Raw genomic sequence first — 13,165 nt, 5'->3', positions numbered from 1 at the left:
GCACGCCTGCTGGATTCTCGCATCCCAGTAGCATGAGCATCGTCCTGCCGGGTAAGCCGCAGTCAAGACTCCAAGGTCTGGCTATTGCTTATTGGAACAACCTGCACCTCAATGTGAGAGAGCGTCAGCTTCCCCTGTCGCTGCTGAAGCTGTTCGATAGCACATGAAGCTTACCGCGTGGTCCCTGGACCAAACTAGGCATACGTCACCGGAAATGCATTCACCATCCTCGACGGTCTGCAGACCATCGTCCAGACGATCTACGATGAGAACGAGGAGCCGCTGCAGGCTATAGCTATCGACGAGTTGACGGGCAAAATCGCCGTGGCAACAATTGCGCAGGTCCGGGTCTACAAGCCGTTGGGGGGATTCCAGGAAGATGCCTTGAAGGTCGCGCCATCTTCTCTGCCCATCTACATGGCAATAGGGGCTAACATGTCAACAGTGGGCGCTCCAATTCGCCTTTGGCGTACCGCACGACGACTCCGAGGTCATACCGGCTTTGTCTTGGGGTAGTTCGGAGGAGCTTCTAGTTGCAGGCCGGTGCCTCTCCCTGTATTCCACAGGCGAGCACCTCGAATACCTGTGGGAAAAGAAGCTCCCTTGCCCTGCCAAAATAGCAACACTGTCGTACGACTCGGCATACATCGCCTCTCTCTCCCATCATGATCACCTTCCAAAGGTTTGGCGCCGCTTGACCTATGGCTCCAACGACGTCCGCTTCGACTTGGCATACCTCCGCCATCCAGCCGCCGTTACGAGCATCAGATGGCGCAAGCCCTTCCACGTGGAGCAAGCAACAGGCAACGTCCTGTATACCAGCTGCATGGATGGTCATGTACGCGTGTGGGTTCCGACAGACACCGCAAGCGGATGGAAGTGGCAGCTCTGGGGGAAGATCGATGTGGCCAAATCGATGCCAGACAACGTCCGTCCGCCAGAGCCATGGCTGGTTTGCTTTATTGACGGGCGAGACTTCACCGCTTCTGTGGAGAGGGCCATAGAACAGCGGATGGCGGATGACAGCAGCACCGATGATGTGGCATTGGACCATCTGGTAGCCATTGCGAACAGGAGCCCGGAGATCTGCCTCGCCATGAACCGGTCGGGGTTCTTGACTGCGTGGGCTTTGGAAAACGTCGGTAATGCCTCCTCGGACGAACGTCAGATTTTCAACATTGCGCAGACAACATCGCCAGAGTTGGAAAACTTCTCCAGCCTTCTATCCTCGGACGACTTCTCCCATCTGGAGGTGGAAACGTACTGCAACCGAAAAACCGGGCAACTGCGAATTCTCCTGCACGTCTTCGATGGCAGAATAGCGGTTTTCGAATGCAGCGCCGCTGATTTGTTCGATCCCACGGCCAATGACAAGCGGCTGTTGCTCCGTACGATCTGGACCGGCCACTCTGCCTCGATCAAGAAGATAGTGCGTAACTTTAGCGGCCGAGCAGTCGTGTCGAGGACAAAGGATGGCGAGACGATTGTGTGGAACCATGCGCTGACGACCCGGCCCGGATCCTCTTGTTTGTCCTTTAATCGCCGCAGCACGATTCCCGAGAACGGTCACATCCATCGCATTTGTGTTCTTCGCCAAGGCCGGTTTGTCGTCTTCCTCAGAGAGAATGTCATATCGCTCTGGGATTGTCGGCATTCAAAGGGCGCCATACTTGCCCGTAGGACGTACGAGGCTTCGGGTGCTCCCCTGTGTCTCATCATCTTGCCCAAACCGCAGCATGTACACTACACCACTGCTCATATCGCCATGATTACATCCAACGGGCGTGGGATCGTTTGGCAGCTCAGCCTTCCGAACTATATCAAGGAGCCAACGAGCACGGTTGGTGCGGGCATCGAGCAGTTTTGTCTGGTTGACCTCAAATTGGCCGAAGACTTGAAGTATGTCCTCCCGGTTGATCCCGCTGGCTCTGGCCCCATATCATCCGAGTTTCTCGACATCTTTGCCAAGGACATCGCTATATCCTGTACGCACACCGGTCGAATCGAGCTCTGGACGGCTCGTGTCGACCCGCAGCGCAAGACCGTGGGGTGGCTGTCGACGTGCCATGCCGAGTCAAACTTCTCAGAGCCAGCATTGGTTAGTGGCAGTATGCTCAAGAAGGCTGCGATTGTAAATTCTAATAGGTCGAGGCTTGCTATATGGGATGTCGGCGGCTCTCGCCTAGAGTTTGACGAGGACTATGAGTCGCAAGACGCTATTCAGGACCTTGATTGGACTTCAACACCCGACGCTCAGTCGATTCTTGCTGTTGGCTTTCAATACCGCGTCCTTCTGCTGTCTCAGATGAGATTCGACTATTTGAACAAGGGCGCAGCCTGGGCGCCAATCCGGGAAATCATCACCCGCGATCTGACGCCCCATCCGATCGGTGACTCAACATGGCTCGCTCACGGCCATCTCCTTGTTGGGGCGGGTAACCAGTTGTTCATCTACGATCGACGGGTTGGCATGGACGAGTCCCCCACGGCCGATCTCAGACTGCCTCATCGTCAAGACGGCACATGGGACCTCTTCGAGGCAGTGCAGAGATTTAACGGACCTCTTCCCGTGTTCCACCCTCAGTTCCTAAGTCAATGTATCCTCGCAGGCAGGAACAAGCTCGTGCGACGAATTCTCGTGGAGCTTCATAAAACGTTGAAGTTCCTCGTCCCAGGCGACTCCGTCGACAATTATCTCGGGATTGACTTGCAAGAGTTCTATGAACCAACCGCGGTATGGCCCTTTTCACAACTATCTCTGCACACACACACACTTATATATACATATAACTAATCCCATTTACAGGATAACAGCGGCCAAAGATTCAGTACTGGGCTAAGCTATCTAGATGCACCTTCCAGGAGCGAGGACGACGAAGTTTTCAATGAGGCAGTGGCCACATCAATCAACGAGAAGCTCACTCGGTTAGGGATACCACAACTCTCCGGCCATGAACAGATTCAATTGGTGGACATCATCGAATGCGTAGCACTGGTGGAGCGAGAGCGTCGTTCCATTGATGAGAACGGAGCCCGGTTCATGCTCTTTTTCAGACAGCACGCGCTTCGAAAAGGCCGCACCAACGAGATACAGCTCTCATGGAGAGAGATTAACTGGGCATACCACTCGGAGAGTCAAGACATTCTCTCGGATTTTGTGACTCGCCAGAATCACAACGTCCTACTGTGGGAGCACGCCCGAGAGAGCGGCATCTTCATGTGGCTCACCGATACGCAGCATTTGGTTTGTGATGCGAAAGAGAAGAGTTTGGCAGTACCAGAGCGCTAACTGTGAATAGCAACGACAATTTGAGGCTGTCGCACGAAGTGAATATACAAAGGACGGAACCCGAAGCCCAGTGGAATGCAGCCTGTTCTACATAGCACTTCGCAAGAAGACGATACTGCAGGGACTCTGGCGAATGGCCGGAGGAGACAAGGAACAAGCTACAACTATGCGGTTCCTCGGTCATGATTTCGAAGAGCCAAGATGGCGCACAGCTGCTCTGAAGAACGCATATGCGCTGTTGAGCAAGCGGCGGTTTAGTGAGTAGAAGTCATGAGGCTCTACAACGACGTGTTCATCTCTAACGGGCAACAGAGTATGCGGCCGCCTTCTTTTTGTTAGCTGACCGGCTCGACAGTGCCGTTGAGGTCTGTCTCCGTCAACTGAAGGACCTTCAGCTGGCCATTGCCATCACGCGCGTCTACGAGGGCAGCGACGGGCCGGTGCTGCGGAAACTGTTGCAGGAGGAGGTCCTGACGGTTGCAGCGCGTGAGGGGAATCGCTGGCTCGCGTCCTGGGCCTTCTGGATGCTGGGAAGGAGAGACATGGCAGTGAGGGCGCTTGTTGTGAGTATTCATAACCCCCAAAATCCCACTCTCAAGCTTGCAAAGAATGTCATCATCAGGGGCTGACATACTGCTGCTACCAAAAAAGACACCCGTATACACGCTTCTCGAGACACCTTCATCGCCGGATCTCAAATCTCGGTCTTTCTTGACTGATGATCCCGCCCTGGTTGTTCTCTATGCTCAGCTGCGGCAGAAAACACTGCAAACGCTGCGAGGAGCGTCCAAGGTGTCGCCGAAAGCGGAGTGGGAGTTTGTCCTCCACAGCGCAAAGCTCTATGATCGGATGGGCTGTGATCTCCTCGGTCTGAGTCTAGGTACGTATTTAAGCTTGCCTCCCATATCGTGCATCTCATATTACTTATTTAGAGGGAGACGCTGACAATCCTAATAGTTCGAACATGGGAATTCCAACAGCAGACGCCGACTCGGCTTGGAGGCGACATGAACCCACTGACGCTGCTGAGACGCCGAAGCTCGCTTGTTGTCAATGATCTACACACATCTGAGCTTCACGCCAAGTTTATGGATGAGCGCGACCAGGTCAAGCGTCCTGCGCCGCCGCCGTCCACGTTCCACGAGCCGGACGCTGCTTCATTACTCGATAGTTTTGGTCTGTAAGGGGGGAGTCCGGTTCACTTTGTGGTATGAGGGCCTCGACAAGTACGAGTAGAAGAAGCAAAGGCAAAGCCGAAGTAATCAATAACAATATGTCAATATCCATGCGTGTATCCCCATGTCCATATCCTGGTATCCGAAACCTTGCCCATTATAATCCCACCTCAAGCTTTTCTTGGTACAGTATGACGAGAGAGAACAAAGAATGAAAGAAACAAGCATAAAAGAGAGAGAAAGCCCCCCAGCATCGTGAGCATCTTACACTGCGATCAAAGCCCGTCGGGAGAATAAGAGCGACAGTCATCGGCAGTCTTTGATCGCTAAGAGAATCCGCGTCTTAGTCGCCGTAATCGTCCTCGCCATCTCCTCCCTTGAGGTTGGCGTCCTTGCGGATCGGAATCTTGATGCCCTGAGCCGCAAACGTCTTACTGAGCGGCGTGCTCTCGCAGACACCCGGGAACTTTTTGGCCGAGTACACATTAAACACTTCGCTGAAACACGACGCCAATATGGGAGCCCTTCCCGTGTTGACCTTGGCGCCATTCTGTCCCGCAAGGGGGCCAACGTTGACAAAGGAGAACCTCAAGCTGCGCAGGTAAGGAATTAGCATCGTTCGACTTGCGCAGAACTGGGTTATGGCGTGGCAGAGAGAGAGGAGGGGGAGAGGAGGAGGAGGAGGAGGAGGAGGAGGAGGAGGAGGAGGAGGAGGAGGAGGAGGAGGAGAATCTTACCGGAATGGCCCTTCAGTTCGGACACTCAAGTCCTGCAGGACAAACCAGATGCCCAGGTGCTCCGACGTATCGGCGAGGCGGAATGCACTTGCGGCCAGGCTCCCAATGAGATTCCGGGTGAACATGCCCTGGGGCTGCCCGCCCACGACGGCCATCTTGGTCAGGGCATTCTGGTCCTGTGCATATCCCCTGAAGCCCCCCACTGTCGTTTGCATTGCCCCAGGAGGACCTGTCTCTGTGCGGTATGCCTGGTGCTGTGGGAAATACTGCTGCGGCGGACCATATGTGCCGTTTGAAGGGTACGCTGAAGAGCCTGTTGGGGATTTTGTTTGGCCCTGGTCAGCAATGCATAAAGACAGTGAGTGAGTGGCCATTGTCAGAATTGGGATTACCTTGAGAGTATGTAGGCTGCGTTTGATATTCCGGAGCATAGCTTGCAGTTTGTGACACGCTGTAAGGTGCCTCGCGGCTGGGGGGATGGGCGCTCTGTCCATACGTATGCGAGCTCTCTCCAACAGAAATTGATCCGTATGGATATGTCACTGTGGACGAGACCGACGGGCTGCTGCTTGTGGAAGAGCGGACGAGATTGACCTCGCGGGTGCCGTCCTCGTTCCAGAGATCAACGTTGAGCACGAACATGGAATGGTCGATGTCACTGAGAGGGATGTGTTAGACATCTTTTGAAGTCGAGGCAGATGCAGGAGCAGGAGCGAGCACGTTCTGATCACACATACTTGCAGTCAATCTCCTTTCCGGTAGCGACATCGATGATGATGAGTCGCACGCATGGCGGTGGTGTTATCGGTCGTCGATCCTATGTAGCTGTGAGTGGTTTGCATGGCATCGCCGTCAAAGCTTGCAAAAGAATACCTTGTCACCGAATCCGCACATGCGGGCGCGTCGAGGCTGCTGGACAACATCAAGGCTGTGTGTGTAAGGCCGGATTAGCAGCATTCCACGTCAAATCGGCGGGCGAAACCAAGGCGGCACAGCAAGACCTACTGATACCTCCGCCCCGTGGCCTCCTCGACGTTGGAGATTGGCAGAAGCAGGCTAGCCGACGCAGGCTGTTGCGACTCGGAGTGGACCAAGGCACCGGTGGCCATGCTTGGATATGGGTCGTGGGATCTGGACGGCTCGTCCAGCGCGTGCTGGGGGTGGTCCCTATGCTCGGCAGCACCCGGATGGCCGGGCTGGGACGACTCCAGCCGCTGGGGCAACGGGTCATGCTGGAGATGGTGCGAATGCGCGCTGTAGCTGGCCACTGGCGGAGGCAGGCGGTGGTCGCGCTCGTGGTGCGGCTGCTGGTGATGGCCGTGGCCCGGGTGCAGCTGGAAGTGGTGCGACGGAGGATGCAGGTGTGGAGGAGGAGGAGCCTGGCTCTGGATCGGGGACTGGGGGACGGCGCCGAGGGGGAGACGCGGCGGCGGCTGGTGATGGTAGAGGTGGTCGAGGGCGGCCGAGTTGGACGCGGAGCTGGCGCTGACGATGGGCGGGATGAGCGACGGCATCGAGCCGTGGCCTCCGTGGCCTCCGAGAGGCAGCTGCCGGGGCAGCTCCGAGGAGCCGTAGGCCGAGTTCATGGTTGCGGCAACGTCCACAGCGGATGGGTGACGGGCTCCAGCATAAAGGCCGCCCTGGTGGATATCGGGATCAGAAGAAGTGACAAGACTCGGACGACGGAGCATGACCTACAAGTCAGGACAAGTCAGGTAAGGGTGCAGCGCTCTAGCGGCCTGCCTAGGCCATTCCCGGAATAGCGATGTGCTGCTCCAGACTGGGGGGGTGGACGGATGGATTGGATGGATGGATGGATGATGATGACAGAGATGGGGGGGAAATGTTTTAGTGGTTTGAATGAGATGGCTTATATACGGTACATGCAGTACTATGTAGGTATGGAGGAATGTATACCACCATGTCGGCTTAGTCGTAGCTGAGGGGCGAGGGTATGTAAGACAGCGGGAGGACGGGCGGCGTAAGACGATGCGTTTTGGATAAAGCAGGGCGAGAGAGAGAGAGATGCATATCAAGGACTTCAGCTGTGTTGGGTCCTCGGCTATATTTAGAACTATATACTACCACAGTACATGCATCGCACTCGTACTACTAGGTAGATGGTATGGCTTGTATCGGGTATACTCTCAGTATAGCCGATTCAACAAGATGCATATGACAAAGTCCCGAGAAAAAGAGATGATACTAATCCCCATGATTCCTTTGGTGTATTCATTTATTCAATAGTCTAATGTATAATGTATGTATGTGTCATGCATGCTGCTGATCCTGCTGCTCCCCAAGCCAAACCAAGAAAAGAAAAAAAAAGGAAAAGGGGGAAAACAGGATAAAAAGGAAAAAAGAACTGTCATGAAACATTTCCATTAACATGATTGCACAAAATCAAAATGACCACACATATATCCCACCGCACAGCACCTGCACAGCATCGCGCGCATCATGCCCGTGCCCTTCTAGTAGGTAGGTCGCCTGACCGCCGCACCACCCAGCCCCATGACACAGAGAGCCCTCGAAACGTCGCAAATGACAAAATCATGGGAGCCACGCCAAGATTCAGGAGGATTCCAACGTCCTAAACTCTCAAGACTTGTCCTGCTTGCGACGCTGCGCCCCAGAACCCAGAGACACACCAGAGGCAATCGACGACAGGTCGACTTCGGCCTCGGTGATGGCAAGCTTCTCGTTGGGCTTGAACCGCTTGAGGACCGCCCGTATCATCATGACAAACCAGTAAAAGTTGAGCGAGTTGAGTGTCAGGTTTGACATGACATACGAGATTGCGAGCCAGGCCTGAACGGTCGATTCCTGTGTTGCGAATTCCATGACTGGCGATTCGGCAATGGACACCTTGGTCGGGTGAGAATTGACGGCAGTCCACATGTCTCTCATTACGCAAAACGACTGGAAGGTGCCATATATGAGCCGGCAAGAGAAGAAGCTGAAGAGAAGGAGGATGCCGTTGTAGAGCTGCGCGCGGGATCCAGTCATGTTGACCTTGTCGAAGAACCAGTGAATGTTGAGGAAAGGCGTCGAAAGCTCCCAGAGTATGAAGACGCATCCGTAATAGTTGACGAGGGGGCGCTGGACAGAGGTTAGTAACAGGCTCAACAAAAAAAAAACCGAGTGACCATCTCTGGAGAGATCCAACGTACAAAGCCAAGGGTGTAAACCAGCAGAGCCGCTATGGCGTGCGCCAGAGTTCCCAGCCCAAATACGTCGAGGTTCAGGCTGGTCACGAACAAGTCCCATACGAAATACCCAGCAGCCAAGGCCTGGACCATACCGGCAGCGCCAGTATAGCCCCATACCCTCTCTTCCCAGTCCATATTCTTCCTTTCCTCATCGACAACCATGACCCAAATGGCGACGACATTGATCAAGGTGCTCTGGATAAAGGACACGACGTGGGCATCCCAGTTCAACCGTCGTTTCCGGGACAGCTTGTTGTAGTGTTGAGGTGCCAGCAATCTCGACAGCATGGGCGAGACGGGCCAGAAGATGAGGGTATAGAAGAGCGCGGACAGGACGACTTCGTGGATGTGCCGTGGCAATGACGGGAGGTTGAGGCGGTCACTCCACGGCTGCACCAGCTCGGAGAGCCATGGTATCGGCGGAACGAAGAAGGGGTCTTTCATTCTAAGAAACGAGAAGGTGTCGTGGAACTGATCGCAAGAGGGCACAAGTTGGCTGCTTCTATGGCGGGGGACGTCTGTATTAAAATGTTGGGATTGCTCGCGTAGCCTGCGCAAGTTGCGTAGGTAGGGGTCGGTAATATGTAGTATTCGAGCAGGGGGGGGTTCCTCTAGGGGCGGCATGACGGTACTGGCCCGAGGAGGGGCTCGCTCACATGAGAGGCCAAGGGCCTCGTACTGCTGGCTCCACTGTCATGCGCCTGAATAGTCAGGAGTACTAGTCTATACTAAGCAACTGATATACTTATAGATATCATAGCTCTCTATGAAAAAATATTAAGAATTAAATCATAATGCTATTTAAGCTATATTATTAAAAAAAATTTTTATAATAGTAATATATATAATATAATATACTATATATAAATATTAATTATTATTTTAATTTTATATTTATATAGTTTATATAAATATAGAGTTAATTAAAATAGGTATTAGTTTTTTATTAAGTGGAAAACATATAGTTTAATAATTAATATATTAGTTATTAGGAGTTTAAAGTATAGAATTTGCCAAGCATGAGATGCTTGATATACCTGCTCAGGAACTTCTTACCTTACCTAATCGTCTTCAGCACACTCTACAAGGAGCTAGAGGTACCTTAGTACCTGTAGCGTGTACCTCTCTGCTCCAGATTGAAGGGAGGTGAACCCACTGCATTAACGAACGCAACAAAGCTCTACTGGATACGACTTAGCACACGGTTGCCCGTGCTGGCTGCGGCTCACTTGTTTATCGTCACCCTGTTTCAAAGGGAGTCCGCCCGCCCATCCCCAAGGAGCATCCTCTGCTCCTTGACCGTCAAGATGAATGGGGACCTGAGTCTCTCTCAGGCTCTCGGAGGACTGCGAATAGCAAATCCAGACGATTCCAGCGATGCCATCCACGACGACCCGAAGCCCTCTGCACCGCCCGACGATGTCGACGCAAGCCCGGCACCCCCAGCTGCATACGCCCCCAGGGACGCCTCGCAACCTCCACGCACGCTGCATTCCTCAGACGGCCTGCGGGTAAACCTGTCCGAGGCACCACCAGCAGCGGCATCCGACTTCGCGTCGCCTGCCCCGGCGACCCAGTACCTTGGCCGAGAACCCAGCCAAAGGGGGTCGTCACGCTCCTACCAGCAGTCCCAGCCCATCTCACGACAGGCATCTCAGCGAGAACAGCGAGAAGGGAACCCTGCCCTGTCTGGCAAGCCGCAGCCGTTCGCAGGCGATGCTCCTGTCCCGACAAGCAGCGAGGAGTGGAAAGACCGCGGCGCTGCCGTGGGCGTACGCCGCGAGCTCGACAAGAACGGCCGCCCGGTCGTTCGACAGGTGAAGAAAGGAGTGCGAGACTTTGCCTTTGGGCGGGTGCTCGGGGAGGGCTCGTACAGCACCGTATACCTGGCGACCGACCGCCAGACCCTCAAGGAGTACGCCATCAAGGTGTTGGAAAAGAGACACATCATCAAGGAGAAGAAGATCAAATATGTCAATATCGAAAAGAACACGCTGAATCGCTTGACCGAGCACCCTGGCATCGTTCGCCTCTATTACACGTTTCAAGACGAGACGTCGCTTTATTACGTGCTCGATCTATGCAATGGCGGCGAGCTGCTGGGCGTGCTCAAGCGGACCGGCACCTTCGATGTCGAATGCACGAGGTATTACGGGGCACAGATCCTCGACGCCATCGAGTACATGCATTCGCGCGGCGTTATCCACCGTGACCTGAAGCCGGAAAACGTACTGCTCGATGATCAGATGCACGTCAAGATCACAGACTTTGGCACCGCCCGGCTCCTTCCCGACCCTCGAACCAACCCGGATGCCAACTCGGAGGGCACTGACGGGCTGGACGCGGACAGTCGAAACGGCGACGACGGCCGCGCTGCATCCTTTGTCGGCACGGCCGAGTACGTAAGCCCCGAGCTGCTCACACATAAGAATGCTTGCAAGGCTAGTGACCTTTGGGCTTTTGGCTGCATCATCTATCAGCTGCTGGCTGGACGGCCCCCCTTCAAGGCTGGGAGCGAGTATCTGACCTTTCAGAAAATCGTCAACCTGGAGTATGAATTCCCTCAAGGGTTTCCTCCTGCGGCGCGAGACCTGGTGGAGCGATGCCTTGTCCTCGACCCAGCCAGGAGACTCACCATAGAGCATATCAAGAACCACGAGTTCTTCAACGGCCAGCCGTTTGGCAGGCCCTTGTGGAGGTCAAAGGCCCCAAGGCTGCGACCATATGTCCCGCCGGCCCCGGAGCCAAACATCATCCAGCTCAACAACTTTTCTACAAGCCCTAGTCCCAACTCCCGAACGCAGCCGCCAAACAACCAGCCCAGCAATCCGACCAACGGCAGCAACCGACCTGCTCGCATCATCACCGAACTGCCGCCTCCTACACAACTAGACATCGAATGGTCCCCGGTGCTCACGAGAAACAACGAGCGCATCTTGAAGCTTGGGGATCTGATGGTCCTTTCCGCACCAATACCCAATGGATCCAACGGAAAGGGGTCCGACGAGGGCCATAGGAAGCTAGCTCGGTTCTTCGGCGGAAGCACAACGAAGAAGCGCCAGCGACTCGTCATGGTGACTTCAAGCGGCCGCGTCCTGCTGGCTCCAGCGGGAGGCGAAGAAAAGAGGGCAAAGCAGGAGTTGTCGCTGCTGTCGCCCGATACAACGTGGAAGACTCATCAGGACGCCAAGGGCCAGTATGTGTGGTGTCTGGACACGGTAAGATCCCCGCCATTCCTTGTCTCCTTGAACCTCGGAAACTCATCAACTCTGCAGGGCGGCCAGCATTTTACTTTTGAAGAAACAAAGTCCTCGTCGAACTCGGGAGGCGATCTTGCGTTTGCCGAAGAGTGGGTGGAGAGCCTAGAGAGAGCCAGAGATATGGCATTGTCACAAAACATGGCGTCTGATGCCGCATTTGGCGAGATGTCTTCCACAGTCTCAACACCTTCCAGCACTCTTGTCGGCAGAGGAAATACCGCAGATGGCTTCTCGACCAACGATCGACCATCCCGTGGCCATCTGAGCAAAGGCCAGGCACCCCTAGAGGACCCCACGCCGGCGAAAAGGAACCGCTTCAGCAAGCGACAGTCGCGCAATGGTCTAGGACCTGCGTTCTAAAGCCTCGTCGAGAGTTTTCTCGAGACTAATGGAGGTGGTAGAAAAAGAAGAAGAAGAAGAAGGGGAAGAAAAGAAAAAAAAGATGATGAAGAAGAAGAACAAGAAGAAGAGGGTAAAGAAGAAGAAGAAACAGAAGAGCCTTGCCCAACTCTCAACCATGGCTTCAGACATTTTACTTGAAAGATCTTTTCCCCCCTTTATCACATTTGAGTACAATGGCAACATGAAGAGCGCGGCGCATTATTGAGATGTTCGATTTCCTCTTCTAGAGCGGAGCTGGTCGCAGCGCACATGTCTTTCTTATTGTTTTCTTCTCTCCCGAGCATTTGGATGGTAGAATGGTTATGGCGAAGAGCCCACTGCGCAGCAGCAGAAGATGTTGGCCGGTGTACCGGCATTGGTTTTGTTTGCCGTTTGTTGTCGAAAGGAACTTGAGTGGCCATTGTCCAAGGTCAGGCAACTGGGGATTCGCCTTCTCGTCTTCATGGCGCTCCTCTTGTGAAGATGTTTGATTGGCCTGGTACAGTAGACGGCACGAACGTTCCCTTGAGGGCACGAGATGAAGTACTGCTATAAGCGCTGATACACTGAGGTTTGTCTGCCTGGTAAATAGGTTTAGTACTGCTTGCTATACAAGTCATTAAAGTTACACTTGAGATAATTGAAACCCCTTGTTAATACAGATATGTTTAATTACTACAGTTTGATTCCTACATGCCGTGCCAATGCCACTATTTTCCCACCCGGCCAGTACCTGTATCGTACCTATCAAATCGCAAGATAAAAGGTCGTACCTAGGTAGCTTCGGCACCTTCCAGCCTAGGTACCTCAATCAAGTTGAAGGGGGGTCCTGTCTAGGTACATGCCGGGGGTTTTTAGAAGTTCAGGCAGTACCTAGTACCAAACCATAAGGTAGCACTGGACTTGATCACAGACGCTAGAAGTTGTGGTACCTGTTATACATGCCAAGTCCATTGTCCGGCTCGTGTACCTTGCTTACTTACCTACTACCTACCTTATGGTGTGTTGGACCCTGACAGATGCGGTGCAGATCATACACAGTAAGTACCTACATACAGCAGTACCTAGTATTGCTACGCAAGGTAACCACTACTACTGTACATACCCATCC

The 13,165-nt window shown here is 53.8% G+C and overlaps 4 protein-coding genes across 4 annotated transcripts; 2 read left to right on the top strand and 2 right to left on the bottom strand.

The window, feature by feature from the left end:
* Positions 1-32: 32 nt before the first annotated feature.
* TRIREDRAFT_67281 (uncharacterized protein) lies at positions 33-4,473 on the top strand (the record flags this gene model as incomplete). Its single annotated transcript, XM_006968132.1, has 8 exons — positions 33-113; positions 199-390; positions 446-2,734; positions 2,807-3,244; positions 3,300-3,546; positions 3,602-3,852; positions 3,941-4,169; positions 4,292-4,473. 8 exons carry the CDS (start codon positions 33-35, stop codon positions 4,471-4,473), a joined length of 3,909 nt encoding a protein of 1,302 aa, XP_006968194.1.
* Positions 4,474-4,825: 352 nt separating this feature from the next.
* Positions 4,826-5,843, bottom strand: TRIREDRAFT_40551 (uncharacterized protein; the record flags this gene model as incomplete). Its single annotated transcript, XM_006968071.1, has 3 exons — positions 4,826-5,057; positions 5,202-5,514; positions 5,594-5,843. Coding segments are annotated over 3 exons (795 nt in total), but the record flags the coding sequence as incomplete, so codon positions are not given.
* Positions 5,844-7,802: 1,959 nt separating this feature from the next.
* Positions 7,803-8,896, bottom strand: TRIREDRAFT_80825 (uncharacterized protein; the record flags this gene model as incomplete). Its single annotated transcript, XM_006968073.1, has 2 exons — positions 8,375-8,896; positions 7,803-8,303 (listed from the first exon to the last, which is right to left on the bottom strand). Exons 1-2 carry the CDS (start codon positions 8,855-8,857, stop codon positions 7,803-7,805), a joined length of 984 nt encoding a protein of 327 aa, XP_006968135.1. The 5' UTR covers positions 8,858-8,896.
* Positions 8,897-10,128: 1,232 nt separating this feature from the next.
* TRIREDRAFT_67534 (uncharacterized protein) lies at positions 10,129-12,033 on the top strand (the record flags this gene model as incomplete). The annotated part of the gene is made up of 2 exons (XM_006968131.1): positions 10,129-11,631; positions 11,689-12,033. Coding segments are annotated over 2 exons (1,848 nt in total), but the record flags the coding sequence as incomplete, so codon positions are not given.
* Between the last annotated feature and the right edge of the window lie 1,132 nt (positions 12,034-13,165).

Source organism: Trichoderma reesei, assembly GCF_000167675.1.
Source record: "Trichoderma reesei QM6a unplaced genomic scaffold TRIREscaffold_21, whole genome shotgun sequence".
Classification (NCBI taxonomy): Eukaryota; Fungi; Ascomycota; class Sordariomycetes; order Hypocreales; family Hypocreaceae; genus Trichoderma; species Trichoderma reesei.
Note: the sequence above shows the minus strand (reverse complement) of the source record. Positions and strands in the feature narration are given on the sequence as shown.